Source organism: Dendropsophus ebraccatus, chromosome 3 (genome assembly GCF_027789765.1).
Source record: "Dendropsophus ebraccatus isolate aDenEbr1 chromosome 3, aDenEbr1.pat, whole genome shotgun sequence".
Taxonomy (NCBI): Eukaryota; Metazoa; Chordata; class Amphibia; order Anura; family Hylidae; genus Dendropsophus; species Dendropsophus ebraccatus.
This window is the reverse complement of record NC_091456.1, coordinates 24320473-24339450: the sequence shown is the minus strand read 5'-3', so window position 1 is coordinate 24339450 and position 18978 is coordinate 24320473. Positions and strand designations below refer to the sequence as shown.

Here is an 18978-nt window from a genome sequence, read left to right as displayed (position 1 = left end):
CATACAGCCTGAGGCCAGGTTTACATTACATATAACACAGACCGTTCCGTGACCCGGCCGGGTCACAGAACGGCCGGTGTTACTGAAGATCTTCCCTAGGGTACTACTGTACTGGCTGGATGATCTTCATTTCTACTGAATTCGGATGTGGGTGCACCCGTGTGCGTCCACATCCGAATTCACCACTGCACACAATGGAGGATGCGGCCGGAGCCGCACGCTTCATTGTGCGAGCTGACAGGTTCTCTGCAACCACTGTTCAATGAATAGTGGCCGCAGAAAACTGACATGTCAGTTTTTTATGCGGTCGCTAGCGGTCCCGGCTGGAGCGTATACTATGTGTATACACTCCGACCGGGATTCCCTAGACGGCAGCACAATGTAAGTTTAGTATTAATCACAGCTGCAAATTTGGCAACAACGGCCGTGATTAATACTAAACTTATGTTGTGTGAACATAGCCTATGCCTGTAATTATTTTTTCTGGGCAGACCTAGGCTGCATCTATCTTCTTCAGCCACCAGTATTCAAATGCTGAATGACTGGACTCGAGCCTGCTCCAGTTGTGCTAATCTCTAGTCTTTATCTGTCATTGTCCTTTTCTAGTGACATGAATAATATGGATTATCTTATTACAATAGCACCTGTCAAGGGGCGTCAGAATGGAAAGAATACAACACTTCTTACAGAGCATACAGCAGCTGATAAGTACTGGAAGACTTAAGATTTTTCAATAGAAGTAAATTACAAATCTTTATAACTTTCTGACACCAGATGAGTTAAAAAATATTGTCGTACATTTTGAACACCACCATGGTATGTTTCCCAAGATGTTTTCAGCCCACCAGGGCTCTGAATCATAGTAATGACTTCACATTACAGCTTGCACTGAGTATTGTAATCAAGGAAGAATATTGTCATTACACAGATGAGTAACTTCTTGGCGTTTGGAAAACCCTGATTCACAACAACACATACAGCTGGGTAAAGCATATTGGTACAACCTATTAACCCTAAGTTTAACATAAAAGCCCAAACCCTCTGAGAAGAACTAAAACTCAACTTAAAGGGGTATTCCCAACTTGTAGGTCTCGTCAAGTTAAATATTTTGCAAATACACTAAATTTTTAAACTTGCCTCCTTCTAATGATATGCTGCTCTTTCCCTCCCATTATTAAAAACTCGTTGTCTAGGTTACCGACCACCTCTCTGCTCTAAAGCAATGGTCGCACTGGCACATACATAGCTATTCTGTAGTTATATTGAGATATTGTGTGTGCATATATAGGCTATGTTCACACAACGTATCTTTTCATAAAAGTACGGCCGTTGTTGCGACTGCCAACAACAGCCGTACTTTTTACGAAAGGATACGTTGCCTTGTCATAGTATACGCTCTGGCCGGGATCTCATAGTATATGCCTTGGACGCAGAAAACCCTGTCAGTGCACACAATAGAGCGAGCGGCTCCGGCCACGCGCTCTATAGCGTGCAGTGGGGAGTTCTGATGCGGGCGTGCACAGATGCGCCCGCATCAGAACTCTGTGGCTGCAAAGATCATCCCGGCCGGTACTGCAGTACCAGCCGGGATGATCTTTTCAGAGACCGGCCGTTCCGTGACCCAGCCGGGTCACGGAACGGCCGGTCTCTTATACAGTCAACATAACCATATACTGTCTAAGGCTATGTTCACACTACGTAAGAGACCGGCAGGATGATCCGTCCGGCCGCAGAGCTCTGATGCGCCCGCATCAGAGCTTCCCATAGCACACAGTGAAGCAACTGTGTGAACTGACAGGTCTTTCTGCGGCCGGAATTCAGTGAATTCCGGCCGCAGAAAACTGACATGTCAGTTTTTTGTGGCCCCGTATGGGATCCCGGCCGGAGCGTATACGATGTGTGTACGCTCCGGCCGGGATCCCATAGCTTAATAGGCTGTGTTCCGCCGCACTAAAACTTTTTACGTAGTGTGAACATAGCCTAATATATAAATATGTATATTATAGCTATATATACACCAGCCAGACCACTGCTTTTAGAGCAGAGTGGTGGTTGGTGACCTAGACAACAAGCAATGGGAGTAAAAGAGCAGCAAATCAGGAGAAGATAAATCTGCTAAATAAATGTATTTGAAATATATTTAACTTGATGTGCCCTACAAGTATAACTATATTAGTAGAGGTGGGGGGGGTACCCCTTTAATTTGCATAAGATAATAAAAAAAAAAAAAAATCTGCAGACTATAGTACAGTGAAATAAAATTGACATGGGTATTATTATTGCTTATTATTGCTTTTTTCTTGATAATGCAATGTATATTGTGTAAGTATATTATATTTATAAAATCATTATATATAACCCTAATATACAGTATAATGCCATGACTGGTGCGTGTGACCCCACTTTTTAGTGCACCACTTTTAAGAGAAAACTTTTCATTACTGTCATTGGTTACTTTGCTTAATTGTAACCCTGTAACACTCCATTAAAGAAGCAGTTCACTTTTTTTTTTTTTGCCCCCCCGGGTAGCCGCTGTCATGTATACTTACATAAGATGATCGGTGTCCCGTTCCCGTCGGTCAGTTCCATCCCGCGGTGCCGTTCACATCGGGCGCGCGCTCACTTCCGCCGGCGCTGTGACTCCTCTTCTCTCCCTTGTCATTTGAACGCCGGAAGTCACGCGCTTCCATAGAGAATGCATGGAAGCGAGTGACTTCCGGCGTATAATCACTGGGCAGAGAAGAGGACTCACAGCAGCCGGCGGAAGTGAGCGCGCGCCCGATGTGAACGGCACCGCGGGACGGAACTGACCGACGGGAACGGGACACCGATCATCTTATGTAAGTATACATGACAGCGGCTACCCGGGGGGGCAAAAAAAAAAAAAAGTGAACTGCTTCTTTAATACAATACTTTTTTCCACAATTGGGTAACATACAACCATGAAAATCTGATGCTTCTCCACTAGGGGGCGCTGATGTACTGCAGAATGCTAGTAATGTAGGCAATGCACCTACACAGTTGCAGGTACTTGTGTTTTAGATCACAGTCACTATTCAGTAATATAAGGTGGCTGGTTTGCTGCCATAATACGCTGCAGTATAGTGTCAGCTTGTCCTGTCATTAGAATCTGCTGACGTATATACTACCTGTAATATTATTATAATCATTAATATTATGCAGCATTAGTTGTGGCTGAAGAAGTTGGATGCAGTCCTAGGGCATCCTACAAAACATGGATACAGGTTAAGGCCTATGACCGTATACATGTTTTCCAGGACTTTTAGGGTGCGTTCACACCTACCGCATCCGCAGCTTATTTTTCCGCGGAAATCCGCAGGTCTGGTAGTGCAGATTTCAACCTGCAAGAAATCCGCGTATGTGTGCGTTTTGCGGTTTTTCTGCAGCAAGTTTATCACAACTGAAATGTCCGTTTAGAATGAGAGACATTTTAAACGGACATTTCAGTTGCGATAAACTTGCTGCGGAAAAACCGCAAAACGCACACATACGCGGATTTCTCGCAGGTTGAAATCTGCACTACCAGACCTGCGGATTTCTGCGGAAAAATAAGCTGCGGATGCGGTAGGTGTGAACGCACCCTTAAGCCGTATTCTTGGTTTTGCTCATCTCTACCAGCGACCTATATGGCTTTGTAGAATAAAATCCTTATTTCACCCTTCATACTTAGCATACTTTATCTATGAATGTTGGAGACCATTAACTTGATCACAGTCACAACCTGTATGTTATATATATTGTTATGAAAAATAGTTATATAAACTATTAACTATCTAGTGGTTACATAGCAGGTAGAAGTAACCAGTCGTACGTGGTGAGGCCATAGGCGGGAGCTTATCACTGTCTTTTTGTATGGCTGGGTTCACACTGTTGTGTTCGGTTGGGGGGGGGGACTGTAAAAACGCAGGGTGAACCCAGCCTTAAAGGAGAAGTCCGGTCAAAAAGTATTTTTTAATATGTTATTATTAATTATGGAAAGTTAGACAAACTCCTAATATACACTATTATTGGGAAATGCACATATACTGCTATTTCCCTTAATTTAGTAAATCAGGGAGGCTTCAATTTCTCTCAAAAACCGTGACGTCACGAATCAGTTGTAATTCCAGCAGGGGGCGCACTATATGTAGAAGTCTATGGCACTGTATTGAAGTCTATGTAATGTAATGTGGTGTAATGCTTTATTGATGCAGTACGTTTAGGGAATAATTTGGGGAGCAAGGAGAGAGGTGCCTGTGCATCTACCTCCCCCCTCCCTCCCTGCTTGATGCAGTGGGACAGATACACACTACTACTACTCCCATCATCTGCTCATACTATTATTAATTTTATTTCAAGTGCTCTGCAAAGACATTAAAAAAAAAAAAATGAAGTTTTATTTAGGTCCCTAAGCGGGCTCTATTCCTCGGGCCCTACAGCCTGTGGGACAGGTGTTAGTACCATTCAGACGTACAATTTTTATCTTGTATTCTTTCATTTTGTTAATATTCTCCTGCAACTTCTGATCTAGTGTTCACAACCCAACGTATTCCTTAGTGTCCATATGGTCGCCTTGACCTCTTTCAGTTTAATTTGTTCATGTTTAATGATTAATTGGATCAGTTAAAATTATGTTAAGACTTTGTACCAAAAGGTCATAAAATCCTTTCTTCATATATTGCTGTAAGGTCCTTTATTATTCTGAGACCCTAGGGCAGGGATTGGGAATCCTTCAGCCCTCCAGCTGTTGCAAAACTACAATTCCCGTCATGCCTGGACAGCCAAAGTCTGTTTCGGGCTTTGGCTTCAAATCTTTGGCAGATAATCTGTCAGATAATCTTTCTGTGTAAATGGACCCTTACACTGAATGATTAGTGAACGAATGCGAAACTACGATTTTTCGATCGTTTCCTAGAATTACACAAGACGATTATCATTTGAATTCGAACGATATAACGATTTTTCGCACTATAATTGTCCTGTGTAATAGGGACCTTACCGACCACCACTCTGTTCTAAAAGCAGTGATCAGGCTGATATATACCATAGCTATATATGTACCAGTCAGACCACTACTTCATTTGTCCGTTATTTCTCTCATCCTCTCCATACACAACCACATGGCAACGAACACCGCTAAGCAATACTGGCAGTGCCTTGACGAGGCATGTTTACTTACATGGCCGTATGAACAATTGCTGTATCATTCGTGCGGCCATTTAAGTATACTTTTATCGGCCGCACTTCTCCTGTTTACAGTTTATTGTCATGTTATATTTTATGTAAGTAGATTTTATACATATTTCTCATACAATGCAGTAATTATGCAGAATTCCGACTGTTTTATGCAGAAATGAAATCCCTATACAATGTGGTATTTTAAAAAAAAATCATTTATTAGTATAATATCCTTTTGAACAAAAGTCACAGACGACAGACATAGCGTCCATTGCAACAAAGATATCATAATGTAATGAATAAGCATCGGACATACAGCGCTGTCCAACAACAGCTCTTTCTTTATAAGCTTTCTACTCATGCCTAAAGGGATATTTCAACATAAAGCTAACTTGTCCCCTATCCACATGATGGGGACATGTAAGAGATGGCGGGGAGGGGTCTGACCTCCAAACCTCCTGGCGATCTCCATATTGGCCCACGGCTCCTTTGTCTTGAAAAGGGATGCGGGTACAGCACATGACCTGCAGCTCTATTCATTCTTTATGGAGCCGTCTGAAGGAGCTGAGTGCTGTACTCGGCTCTCTCTAGCGGCCCCATAGAGAATGAATGGAGCCACCAGAGAGAGCCAAGTACAGAACTCAGCTCTTTCCGGTGGCTCCACAGAGAATGAATAGAGTCGCAGATCACATTTCAAAAGGAGCCAGGCCGATATGGAGATCGCCACGGGGTACGGAAGTTGGACCACCTGCGATCTCTTACATGTCCCCTATTCTGTGGATAGAGGACATGTTAGTTTTATGTTAGAACACCCCTTTAACCAGCCAATCTATGGTAATGCTGGGGAATTGCAAGCAAAGAAATCTTATGGTGCAGTGCCATATTCCTCTGTAACAGCACTAAATACTAAGTATCACTAAATATCAGAGTGCAGCACAACATACCTCCCCAGCAACACCAAACACCACAGTGCAGCACAGCATACCTCCCCAGCAACATCAAACACCTACTACCTACTGGGGGAGAATACTAGGGGAATGGCTTCTTTAACTTAGCAGCAGCAGATAGAGAATCTCTCTGCGTCAGTCTGTTACATTCTGCAATCCAAGCTGTATATACATTTCATCGACTGAAACACAAAGTATGTATATTAAAAACTCAATTAACTTTTCGTTTATGTTTCCTATTGCCAAATTCTGACAGAGAAGAGGGGGTTGTGCGTGTTTCATTTTTAAAGGCTGGGTTCACACTACGTATATTTCAGTCAGTATTGTGGTCCTCATATTGCAACCAAAACCAGGAGTGGATTGAAAACACAGAAAGGCTCTGTTCACACAATGTTGAAATTGAGTGGATGGCCGCCATTTAATGGCAAATATTTGCTGGTATTTTAAAACAACGGCTGTTGTATTGAAATAATGGCCGTTATTTACTGTTATATGGCGGCCATCCACTCAATTTCACCATTGTGTGATCAGATCCTTTCTGTGTTTTTAATCCACTCCTGGTTTTGGTTGCAATATGAGGACCACAATACTTACTGAAATATACATAGTGTGAACCCAGCCTTAAACATTCTGAGGTAATATCATACATTCTCCTTGGTACACCCTTGGTGCGTTGGAGGAAAATATTAAAGCTCATATTAGGCTCCCAGATACAAGGTCCTATTACACGGAACGAAAATCAGCCGAATCGACCCTATCCGGCCAATTATCGCTCCGTGTAATAAAGACAATGATCAGCCGATGATTGTTGTCATCAGCTGATCGTTGATATAAGTTCTGACCTATAATCGTCCGGCACCGACCGCGCATCGCTATGTGTAACAGCGGTGCGCGGCCTACATTAGACGATATGCAAAGAGGAATACATACCTATCCAGGTTCCAGGGCTCCTCTTCCTCTGTGCTTCTCCCCGGGTCCCGCGCTCTGCAGCTTCAGAGCGGCCTGTCTCAGCTGGCAGGGCGTTCAGCCAATCACAGACCAGGACCGCAGCGATCAGTGATTGGCTGAGCGGCCTGTCAGCTGAGACAGGCCGCTCTGAAGCTGGAGCGTGCGGACCCGGGGAGAAGCACAGAGCAAGAGGAGCCCTGCAACCTGGACAGGTAATGTATACAGTTTAAACAAGGGCTGCAAGGGCATTGGTAATAATGTCCCTGCAGCCCTTGTTAAACGATTATCGGGCCGTGTAATAGGCCCAGTAAGCGAGCGCTGATCTAGCAGATCGGGGCTCGTTAACAGGTATTATCGGGCCCACATCAGCCTGTGTAATACCACCCTTAGGCTCGGTTCACACTGCGTTTTTGCTGTCCATTTAACGTATCCATTTTTAAATGGTTACTTTTAACGTACAGAAAAACGTATATGTGACTAGCTACATAATGAATACAAAAAAAAAATATTACCCGAGTGCTTCTTTAATCTTCACAATTAACTGTCTATAACTTGGTTCCGCCATTTGTTGAGGTATATTTTAAAGGGCCATTCCTGTTAGTTTATTAAAAGCCAGCCCTAATTTATGTAATATTGCTAATTTCTACTAAGCTATATACTTAGGGTATGTTCACACTGCGGAATACACAAGCGAAAGTTCCACCCGTCCCATAGACTCAATGATATTTGCCGGCGGATTCCTCTGTCCGCCAAAAGAATTGAAATCATTGAGTCTATGGGACGGGCGGGACTTCAAGCAGAGGTCACCCGTCGGAATCCGCTTGGAGTCTCCGCACATATTCCACAGTGTGAACGTACCCTGAGGTTAGGTTACACATAGGTGATTACTTGCCTTTGCAATGATTTTTGAGCATAGGCTTCCTTGCCACTGTTGCATAATATAATAAACATATAATACAAATTGTTCAAATGCAAAAAGATTGAGTATACAACCAATACTGTAAACATGGCGGACCTCTGCTAGGTACAGAGCCCTTACATAACACAATATAGGCAAAAGCTCTGTGCCAAACCTCTTCAACCATTACAATGTAGATCCATATATACCTGTAGATTAACATATATAAAATCCATTAGGTTGCGTTCACACATACAGGATCTGCAGCAGATTTGATGGCGCAGATTGGAAGCTGCTGATTCAAAGCCGATCAATTCTGGGCCACCAAATCTGCTGCGGATCTGCTGCAGATCCTGTACGTGTGAAAGCACCCTTAGGGTAAGTTCACACTTGCCGCTTCCGCAGCTGATTTTCTGCTGCGGATCCACAGTGGATCTGCAGCAGATCCGTAGCAGATTTCATTTAAATAACTGAACACAGCATCAAATCTGCACCATCAAATCTGCTGCGGATCTGCTGCAGATCTGCTGCGGATCCTGTAGGTGTAAACGCACCCTTAGGCTGTGTTCACACTACGTAAGTCTCCGGACGTAGCGCGTTCCGTGAATAAGCAGCCGGAGATTTACGTAGTTTGCGTACAATGGAAAGTATACGATGTACGGCTGCACAGTTCACACTATGTACGAACTTACGCCCGGATCGTACGCGGCGCCGTAAAAAATGAACCAGACCATTGTTTGAGGACGAAAATCTCGTAACTTACACCCGTAGTGTAACATGCGGTCCCGTATGTAGTGGCGATTTCTTCATTTTTGCACTTTTCTTTGCCGATCCCAAAGGTTCTGTGGGGTGTCCGGGGCTAGGCGAAGATTTCCAAGTAAAAGACCGCTGTCAGATCGCTACGTAGGGCGCTCGGGAAGCGTAAGTAGACTACGGGCGTAAGTTCGCGGTCTGTACGTAGTCGGCCGCAAGTAGCGTAAATTCCCGGCCGGAGTTTAACACGTATATGTCCGGCCGCGAAAATATGCGGCTGGACATATACGTAGAGTGAACATAGCCTTAGGGTGAGTTCACACCTACAGGATCCGCAGCAGATTTGATGGTGCAGATTTGATGCTGTGTATAGCTATTTAAATGAAATCTGCTGCGGATCCGGTAAGTGTGAACGTACCCTTAAAGGGGTTATCCAGCAGTACAAAAACATGGCCACTTTCTTCCAGAGACAGCACCACTCTTGTCTCTATCTTGGGCGGGGTTTTGCTGCTCAGTTCCATTGAAGTGAATGGAGCTTAATTGCAAACCGCACCTGAACTGGAGACAAGAGTGGGGCTGTCTTTGGAAGAAAGTGGCCATGTTTTTGTAGCACTGGATAACCCCTTTAACTGTGTTTCCTAATGTTTGTATATACCTTGTGGTCTCAATGGAGTCCTTGACCAAGTCTGAGCATAACATGGCACTGATGACTTTATACTGCAGGCAATATAGGATCAGGTGGGGAAAAAAATATTTCTGCTGCCTGCAATGTGCAGACAGAAAAGCATTGGGAATATTTTCTTAGTAACCTGCAGATTTTCCTAGTTTCCTACCATCTGAGTAGGGAAATAAACAGCTTTTCTCTTTGTAAACTCCTTGGACTACATTGAGCGCAAACTTGGCTTCAGAAATGTTATGTCTTTTATCCTTGAGCCCCTCGCGTACAGTCTGTAAGAGAAAAAAGAGCGCAGGTTGGATTAATAACTAGATAGGTTGATAAATCAATGGATAGGAAGGAATTTTCATCAGCAGTCCAATATAGTGAAAGCAAACTTTGTGATTTATTCCATGTAATGTCAATACAGCACAGCAAAAACAAGTATTTGCAACGTTTCTGAGGCCTCGGCCTCTATTTTCAAGCATGCTTGAAGAGAGATTTGTAATTTACTTCTATTAAAAAAATCTCAAGTATTCCAGTACTTATCAGCTGCTGTATGTCCTGCAGAAAACTGTGTTTTCTCTCCAGTGTGACACAGTGCTCTCTGCTGCCACCTCTGTCCATGTCAGGAACTGTCCAGAGCAGGAGCAATTCCCATAAAAAAAACTCTACTGCTCTCCAGACTAGGAAGAATACAAAACTTCCAGCAGGATGAGATTTTTTTTTTAAAGAAGTAAATTACAAATCTCTGGCACTTTCTGACACCAGTTGATTTGGAAGAAAACATTTTTTGGTGAACAACCCCGTTAAAGTTAATGGAGCTGAATTGTAATACCACCCACAACCTGGGGACAGTGTGGTGCTGTTTATGCAAGAAAGAAGATGTGCATAGGCAGTATCAAGGGATGTCAGAGATGCAGTGAGCTCTGAGCTGGGCCTGATGCTCTCTCTCGGTTTGTAAGTAAACCTCTAAACAGGTTTAGATGCTGTAAGTGATGCTGTCTGACTCTACCATCAGGCATAACATCAGCTAAACCTATTTAGAGTGAGAGGAGCAGGGACAGCCAAGAGCAAAGTGAAGCATAGCGTAGAAATTTTACTTTATGAATCGGGGCTGGGTAGATGACCCACCTGGACTGTCGGTACCACCACCCACAGAAAGAGGGGAGTAACCCAAGGAGTGTGTAGCTGGAATGTGTAGGTGCTGGTGCAATGATCACTGAGTCCCAATAAAATAAATAAAATGGCTTTACTCTCTGGTACAGACTTGTGTTCGATGGATCTGTGCTGGGAGATAGTTTAAGTGCTGAGGTAGAATAGTGGTGCTGGTGTAGCTTAGTGTTTATCAGTGAAGAGAAGAGGAGAGAGCCCCAACCCAGGGTAGTAGTGTGCTCTGCTGGAACTTGAGAGAGATACTTGAGAGAAGAATACTTGTGAGAAGAATACTTGTGCGTGTGTTTCACTAATCACCTTCTGCCCTGCGGTGTCGGGGTACCTGTCCTATTGGGGTGGCACAAGCCGCAGTCTTGATTACCTGAGAGTAGCTAAGTGTCCGAAGTTATCCGGTGTCACCTGCGCTGCGAGATAGAGTACATAGACCATCGTACGGTTGCTTTGCTCTATCCGGGTCAGTTCCTCTGTCCTAGGACACTGCCCTGCACTTCGAGAGGTTCACAGGGTGGGCTGGGGTGATCTCTGACTTGTCCTCCTGTTGGGGTCTAACACTTCATAGTGTCTATAGTTATACTCTTAGAAGTGTAAGTCTCTAGGTTCTCCATACACATGTGTCTCGGACCAACTCTCTAAAACACTCCACTCGACTGTCAAGGGCAGGGATCTTGGCAGAGCCAGGCCCTGGCTAAGTTCAGCAGGGATGCCTGTTCTGTTTGTGTCATACTCCCCCGAGAATCAGAAGGAAACTAACGCTACACTTTTTTCTCCCCAAATGACTACTTCCTACAAGGGTATGTAAGAGCCCCTGTGAGTGGTGGAGAAGAAAGTGCACAAAGAAAGAGGTACAGAGATAGGAAGAAGGAAAAGTAGTATCTCCATTGGACCACAGGATCACAGAATAAAAGAAAAAAAACAGTAACACTATAGCAGCTACAGCTGTGCAACACATATATACAAGCTCATACATAGAATACTGGCATCTTGTGGTGAAACCAATAAACATCTTCAACACTACCTTACTTTGAGTACAAGGTCTTTTGCGACAGGTGCCATACGAGGAACACCCGTGGTGGGACACCACATATTTATCATTACTTGTTTTATAAAAGGATTCATTTATTTAGCGCTGACAGTGTGACACTTGCTCCTTACCAAATTGAATGAGGCCTCAAACTCCACTGCATTGTCCAGTTTTACATGCAGCACAGGGGCTGAGATTGCTTCTTTCATATCATAGCCAAACCACAACTTGTTCATTATGGCCTAAGAAGGATGGATTAAATATTGATAGAATAATATGTTACATCATGGAATTTAATCTTAAGAATGTAGATGACAAAGCCCTGGAGTAGCCCTGCATCACATTCAGGGTGCCTTCACACCAACCGTATCGCAGTAGAAAATCCGCTGCGGATCCGCAGCAGATCCGCAGCAGATTTAACTAAATGAATGAACACAACATCAAATACGCGCTTACAAATCTGCTGCGGATCCGCAGCGGATTTGACAGTGCGTATTTAATGCTGTGTTCATTCATTTAGTTAAATCTGCTGCGGATATGCTGCGGATCCACAGCGGATTTTCTACTGCGATACGGTAGGTGTGAAGGCACCCTCACTGTTATTACTAAGTACAAAGGCCCAGGCCACCTAGCTGTGCAGTAAACTACAATGTTTCCTGCACAGGTAAGGGGATGTAATCACTGAGCGGCTGCATGTCCCAGCAATATGCCACCACTTTATAAGATAGAAATGCCTTTTAAGTACAAATTTTTTTTTTATTTGTTTTTGGGGGGTGTATTTTTACTTTTTAAATATCAGCAATGATGCCTCAGGGCTGAATGCTGCAACTGTATGGGGCTATTGGTTTTAATACATTAACAGTATGGTGGTATTATATAGTCATTAGTGGTGGTGTGGTGATATCTGTTAAAAATATAGAATGTTATTAAAGTGATTCCCCCCCCCCCCCTTACTCTATGTCTGGTTCTCCGCACCATCCACAAACTTAGATGCTGCACATTTGATATATACCTGTATAACACTTGTCTGTGTCTTCTTTCTGCTCTAAAATTGCTTCATTTTATCGGTGGACAGTGTCAACTAGGTGGGGTTTCATGACAGTTGGGCCCTCCCCCCACCCAGGAGCTCCACCCAGTTGACACTGTTAATTGATGAAATAAAGCAAAAAAGTAGAAAAGGTGACAGTATCCCTTTAAGTCATTGTGTGGAAGTTACCTAGAAGAACTGATGCTGTTTCAAAGGCAAATGGCAGTCACACCAATAATTAAAGGGGTACTCTGGAGAAATCAAAAGTAGGGAGCCATTTTAATAAGGTGAATCAACTGTGTATATTATAGTTAGAAAACATATCTTTATATACTCTAGCAGTGCTGTCAGTGGTGGTGGCAATGTCAGGTTCAAATTTGCCATGGAGTCCAAAGGACTGTAGTTACACCACTGTCCAATGAAAATGGCTAATCTTAAAGGGGTACTCCGGCGAAAATATTTTTCTTTCAAATCAACTGGTGTCAGAACGTTTTATAGAGTTATATTTCAATCTCCACTTTTTCCATACTTATCAGCTGCTGTATGTCCTGCAGGAAGTGTATTCTTTCTAGTCTGACACAGTGATCTCTGCTGACATATTTGTCTGAGACAGGAACTGTCCAGAGCAGGAAATGTTTTCTATGGGGATTTGCTACTGCTCTGGACAGTTCCTGAGCCTCATCTAAGAGTCATAAAACACAGGGCTAGCCAGATATCCCTCCAGGAAGGGCCCCGCCAAGGGGTGGCTCCTGTATGGAAGCCACCAAAACCACCATATTAAGTGGCCCTATAAGTCAATGTAATAACAAGGGAAAAACCAACGCCAGGCCAAGTTCCTGACATGGACAGAGGTGGCAGCAGAGAGCACTGTGTCACACTGGAATGAATACACCACTTCCTGCAGGACATACAGCTGCTGATAAGTATTGGCACACTGAAGATTTTGAAATAGAAGTAATTTACAAAACAATATAACTTTCTTTAATCAGTTGATTTGAAAGATTTTTTTATTGTTGTTGGCATACCCCTTTAAAAATGAGTGTGGGTATATGCATTTGCATGTGTGTTAAAGCTTTGGCAAGCAGCAGGACCAAGCACCTAACTTTAGCTATCTGCACACATGATAAGGCTGTGTGTGAATGAGAGTTTGTCAGGACAATGGACCCTTTTTTTTTTTAATAGTTACTTTTGCATTCCATGGTACTGCTGTATCTGTACGTCTCTCTATGGGTGACATATCTATATATTTTCTGTAGGTATATTCTCACTTACCTGGGCAGTAGCACTTATAATCCTTAAGCCACCTGAACCACCTATTACTAGTTGAGACTTCTTGTCTTTGGACAGAAGAATGGCTGGTGTCATGGAGGACGGTGGCTGCATACCTACAATGCCGAGGAAAAGTAATCATTCTAGTGGAGATTATAAGAGAGAACTAACACAATGATCACCCCAAGATATATAACTTTTTTATATAGTGTCATCACTAATAGTACTGGCTTCAGAGGTTTTGCAGGATTCTTCCATAACAGGTAATAGTAAATAGAACAACTACAAAACGTGTATTGTCTCGGGCTCTCTGGCTCCTCCCTCTTTCAATAGACAACACATCATCCTCTGATATCACACAAGGCTTTCCTGGATCTTGTCTTTGAGCTCTTCACCCCCCCATAACCCCCTACATCACCATCTCTGTCATATACACATGTAGTGTCCCAGCATAAGGTGCTGCACTAAGGTTATTATGCACCTGTGTAAAGTTCTCTCTCAGGTTCACAGAGTGGGAGACTGTCTAGGTGTATTCTGTGTTTTCTCCACTAGGTGTCACTACTGTGTTTTTTCTGTAACTTATTCTGTGCACAGCTGAGAAAAGTACTGGGTCAATTGTATTTTGTCACGTTGTTCTCCTGCCCAGTTGTAGGTGCAAACTGTTTTCCCTCAGTTTTCTGTCCTATACTTTTCCTTCTCTCTCACACATAAAGCATCCATCAATCACAGAGAAGCTTAGTACGCCCCTAGAAAAGGAGTCTAGTTCCTGGTGGGAGGGGTTCAGTCAGTTCAATTTTAGTCAGTAGAGAGAAAGTACTATAGACACACTTCCTGCTCCGGCCAGGACCCTTTGTCGAGGACCCAGAGACATAACTTACTTCCTGAAGAAGCAAGCAACCTCTAGCATGGAGTACTAGACCCCCTCAGAAGGAAAAGGATGTCCACTGAGGAACACCTTGCCCATGCCAGGGATACTAGCCTCACAGTAAAGGGCAGTGACCTGAAACCAGTTAGGCACTGACCCCAGTGGAACAAAGTTGCAGTTATCCTACGTATTCCACTGTGTAACGCACGGCTATCCTGGAAAACTTCAGGAAGTCTGCTGAACCCAGCACAGGGAAATGGGGCCTTGTACTACCCTTACAGGACAGGTACCTCAACAATCTAGGGCATTTGGCAGTTCAGTAAACGTGAGTATGAGGATCTCCTCTTCTTGTTCTCTACTCCTTCACCTATGCTATCCCAGGCAGAGTACAGTACTACATTGGGCAAAGTCATCAAGACGCTCCACTATTCCACTCTCTTCCGTTCAAAGATTAACACTTCTTCGCTCTCCTGTCTGCACCTTTTGTTGTTATTGAAGTGGAAACCTATTGTTGTGTATTGCACTGAAGCACTGAGTAAGCTGGTTTAGCCTTCGGACTCGGACTTTGCACCAACACACCAGTGTGAACTTGGACTATCTAAACGTGTGGGACCATAAGCCAACTGACTGGGGATGGCTAACAACGACACTGCTGAATGTCCTGCAGGAAAAGTTGTTTTCTTTTCAGTCTGACACATTGATCTCTCTGCTGCCATCTATGTCCGCGACAGGAAAAAAAAAGCAGGAACCTTTCCTGCTCTTTTTCCTGTCTCGGACATAGATGGCAGCAGAGAGCACTGTGTCAGACTAAAAAAAAAACAACAACATTTCCCGCAGGACATACAGCAGCTGATAAGTACTGGAGGACAGAAGTTTTTTAAATAGATTTAAATTACACATCTATATAACTTTCTGAAACTAGAAAGAAGAAGATTCTCGCTGGATAACCCCTTTAATGTGGTATCTGTATATGTCCAGGGGTTTATAATACCAATCTGGTACACAGTCAACACAAATACAGAAATATAGGATGGAAAATTATTGAGAACTCACCTTCCTTCAAGGAAACCATATGGACATTGCAGAAATCAGCCAGCTGATTGTTTAAGATTATCCCCGTGCTTGAAGAATAAATCATGGAACCAAATCTATTTTTACAAAAGAAAAGAATAAATGTTGATACATTATTTATCTCATAAAGCATAGGAAAGGATTCTTTACACGTAGAGCAGTCAGATGTTGAAATGTACTAGCACACTATGTTTGCATTCCCCTCAGCTGAGCAAAGAAAAACTTGATGAACAAATGTCTTCTTAAAGGGATTTTCTGGGAATTTTTGTTTCTCCTTGTGCTTAAAAGGCCATAGCCACTAATTGTACCTTGCAATGACAGGATGAATTTTTGCATAAAGTACACTGCGAAACCAGAAAAAAATGTGTGGAGGGTTTTTGTTTTTACGTTGTTTGCCCTGGGGTAAAACTGTCTTGTTATCCATGTTCCTCAAGTCGTTACGATTACAACGATGTATAACATGTATAACTTTTATATTATCTGATGGCTTTTAAAAAATTCAAACCATTGTTAACAAATATATGTTCCCTAAAATCGCTCTATTCCCAGGCTTATAGCGCTTTTATCCTTTGGTCCATGGGGCTGTGTGAGGTGTCATTTTTTGCGCCATGATGTTTACTTTCTATCGCTACCTTGATTGCGCATATACGACTTTTTGATCACTTTTTATTAAAAATTTTCTGGATTTGATGCGACCAAAAATGCACAAATTTTGCACTTTGGAATTTTCTTGCGCTTACGCCGCTTACTGTGCGAGATCAGGAATGTGATAGCAAACATGTTTATTTATTTTTATTTATAACATGGGAAAAGGGGTGATTCAAACTTTTATTAGGGGAGGGGGATTTTTATTAATAATAACACTTTTTTTTATTACACTTATACACTTTTTATTTTTTACACTTATACTAGAAGCCCCCCTGGGGTTAGGGTTATTCCCCCTGGGGTTAGGGTTATTCCCCCTGGGGTTAGGTTTACTCACCCTGGGATTAGGGTTATTCCCCCTGGGATTAGGGTTATTCCCCCTGGGGTTAGGGTTATTCCCCCTGGGGGACTTCTAGTATAAGTACACTGATCTCTCATTAAGATCTATGCAGTATAGTAACACAGCATAGATCAATTAGATCGGCACTCGATTGCTTTCTGCTGCTGCAGCCAAAAGCATTCAAGTGCCGGGTCGGGATCAGCGCCATTACGGCACAGAAGACACGGGGATCGACCCTCCGCGATCGCGTCACGGAGGGGCGATCCCCCCACTAGACACTAGGGAACAGGTTGCAAGTAGTAATCAGATGCCGCTGTCAACTTTGACAGCTGCATCTGATTACTTAATTAGCGGGCACGGTGATTGGACCGTGCCCGCTAATAGCTGTGGTCCCGGGCTACAAGCGACACCTGGGACTGCGGCGGTTCAGAGCAGGGCCAGCGCGCGGCCCCACTCTGAACTCACCTAGGCAGCCCATGACGTACCTGTACGCCCAGGGTCGTCTAGGGGTTAAAGGAATTCTCCAGTTATTTTCTTTTTATTTCAAATTAAATGGTGTCAGAGAGTTATACAGATTTGTAATTTACTTCTATTGTAAAATCTACAGTCTTCCAGTACTTATCAGTTGCTGTATATCCTACAGGAATTGGTGTATTCTTTCCAGTGTGACACAGTGCTCTCTGCTGCCACCTCTGGCCATGCCAGGAACTGTTCAGAGCAGGAGAGGTTTTCTATGGGGATTTGCTACTGCTCTGGACAGTTCCTGTCATGGACAGAGGTTGCAGCAGAGAGCACTGTGTCAGACCACTTCCTGCAGGACATACAGCATCTTATAAGTACTGGAAGACTTGAGATTTTAAAATAGAAGTAAATGACAAATCTGTATAACTTTCTGACACCAGTTTATTTGGGGGCGAAAAATCACCCTTTTATTCTTGCTGGTTCTGGTGGGCCATTCTAAAAATCTTTTTAAAAAACCCTTTTTCATTTTAAAGTGTTTTTATAACATTTCCACTCAATGAAAAAATGAGGTAAAAAAGTAGACATGATTTAAAGGGGATTCAGAGAAGGGGAAGAAAGGGGATGCTGGGGAACTTGAAGGGTACATAATGAACAGCTCAGGGTGACCAAAGCCCCACCCCATCAGAAAACATGCCCATCTCTTACACATGATTGATGGAGCTGGTGGCAGACACCGAGCTTCCATCACTGCTGATCACAGACACGTGAGTTGTGCCAAAGGTCTCTTTCTTTGTAACTGTAGACAAATTATAAAATTGGAAGTCATGGTCACCGAAGTTATCAATTTTGCTCCTGATTTCCTTTGTAAAATCATTAGAGAACCAGGTGTCTATAAACTGTAGGTGAAAAGAGAGAAAAAAGGTGCTAGATAAGAAAACTGAGGGTAAAACTATGTTCACACACGGTAAAAGTAAATGGGTACTCCAGCAAAAATAAATCTTTCAAATCAACAAGTGCCAGAGAGTACTTTACTTTTATTAAAAAAAAACTCGTCTTCCAGTACTTAACTTCTGCTGTATGTCCTGCAGAAAGTGGTGTATTCTTTCCAGTCTTATACCGTGCTCTCTGCTGCCACCTCTGTTCATGTCAGGAACTGTCCAGAGCAGGAGAGGTTTTCTATGGGGATTTGCTGCTGCTCTGGACAGTTCCTGACACGGAAAGAAGTGGCAGCAGAGAGGACTGTGTAAGACTGGAAAGAATACACCACTTCTTGCAGGACATACAGCAGCTGATAAGTACTGGAAGACTGGTGATGTTTTAATAGAAATATATTACAAATTTCTGGCACTTTCTGACACCAGTTGATTTAAAAGACATTCTTTTTGCTGGAGTTCCTTTTTAAAGCAATACATGATAGTAGAATAGCCAGAAAACATGGCTGTAATTTCAATCTAACAAATGTTGTACATTAAAGTCTAGGAAAAGACAGTTATAACGTAAAGCATGCACTGTTGTGGTGTCCCACCACTGGTGCTGTTTATGGCACCTTAGCAAGTCACTTCCTCAGGTTCACAAGATTGGGAGATGTAGTATTGTGTTTTCCCCACTAGGTGTCACAACTGTTCTACTTAACCTTATTGCAGAGCTGAAGGAGTCAAAGGGTTAATTGTGTTGTACCATGTGTTATATGCTGGCCAATCACAGGTGCTTGTTCTTTTCTGTC

At 43.1% G+C, this 18978-nt stretch overlaps 1 protein-coding gene across 4 annotated transcripts in view; it reads right to left on the bottom strand.

The window, feature by feature from the left end:
• Nucleotides 1-9319: 9319 nt before the first annotated feature.
• Nucleotides 9320-18978, bottom strand: part of GGT5 (gamma-glutamyltransferase 5) — a 46583-nt gene continuing 36924 nt past the window's right edge. For 3 of the 4 annotated variants that reach the window (XM_069961174.1, XM_069961177.1, XM_069961176.1), the window contains exons 8-12: nt 17961-18151; nt 15791-15885; nt 13876-13988; nt 11708-11818; nt 9320-9672 (exon numbers count right to left, since the gene is read on the bottom strand). In XM_069961174.1, the coding sequence (XP_069817275.1) occupies nt 9526-9672; nt 11708-11818; nt 13876-13988; nt 15791-15885; nt 17961-18151 (657 nt within the window). In that variant the 3' untranslated portion in view covers nt 9320-9525. The remainder of the gene's footprint in view (nt 9673-11707; nt 11819-13875; nt 13989-15790; nt 15886-17960; nt 18152-18978) is intronic. The other variant, XM_069961175.1, reaches the window with a different exon arrangement.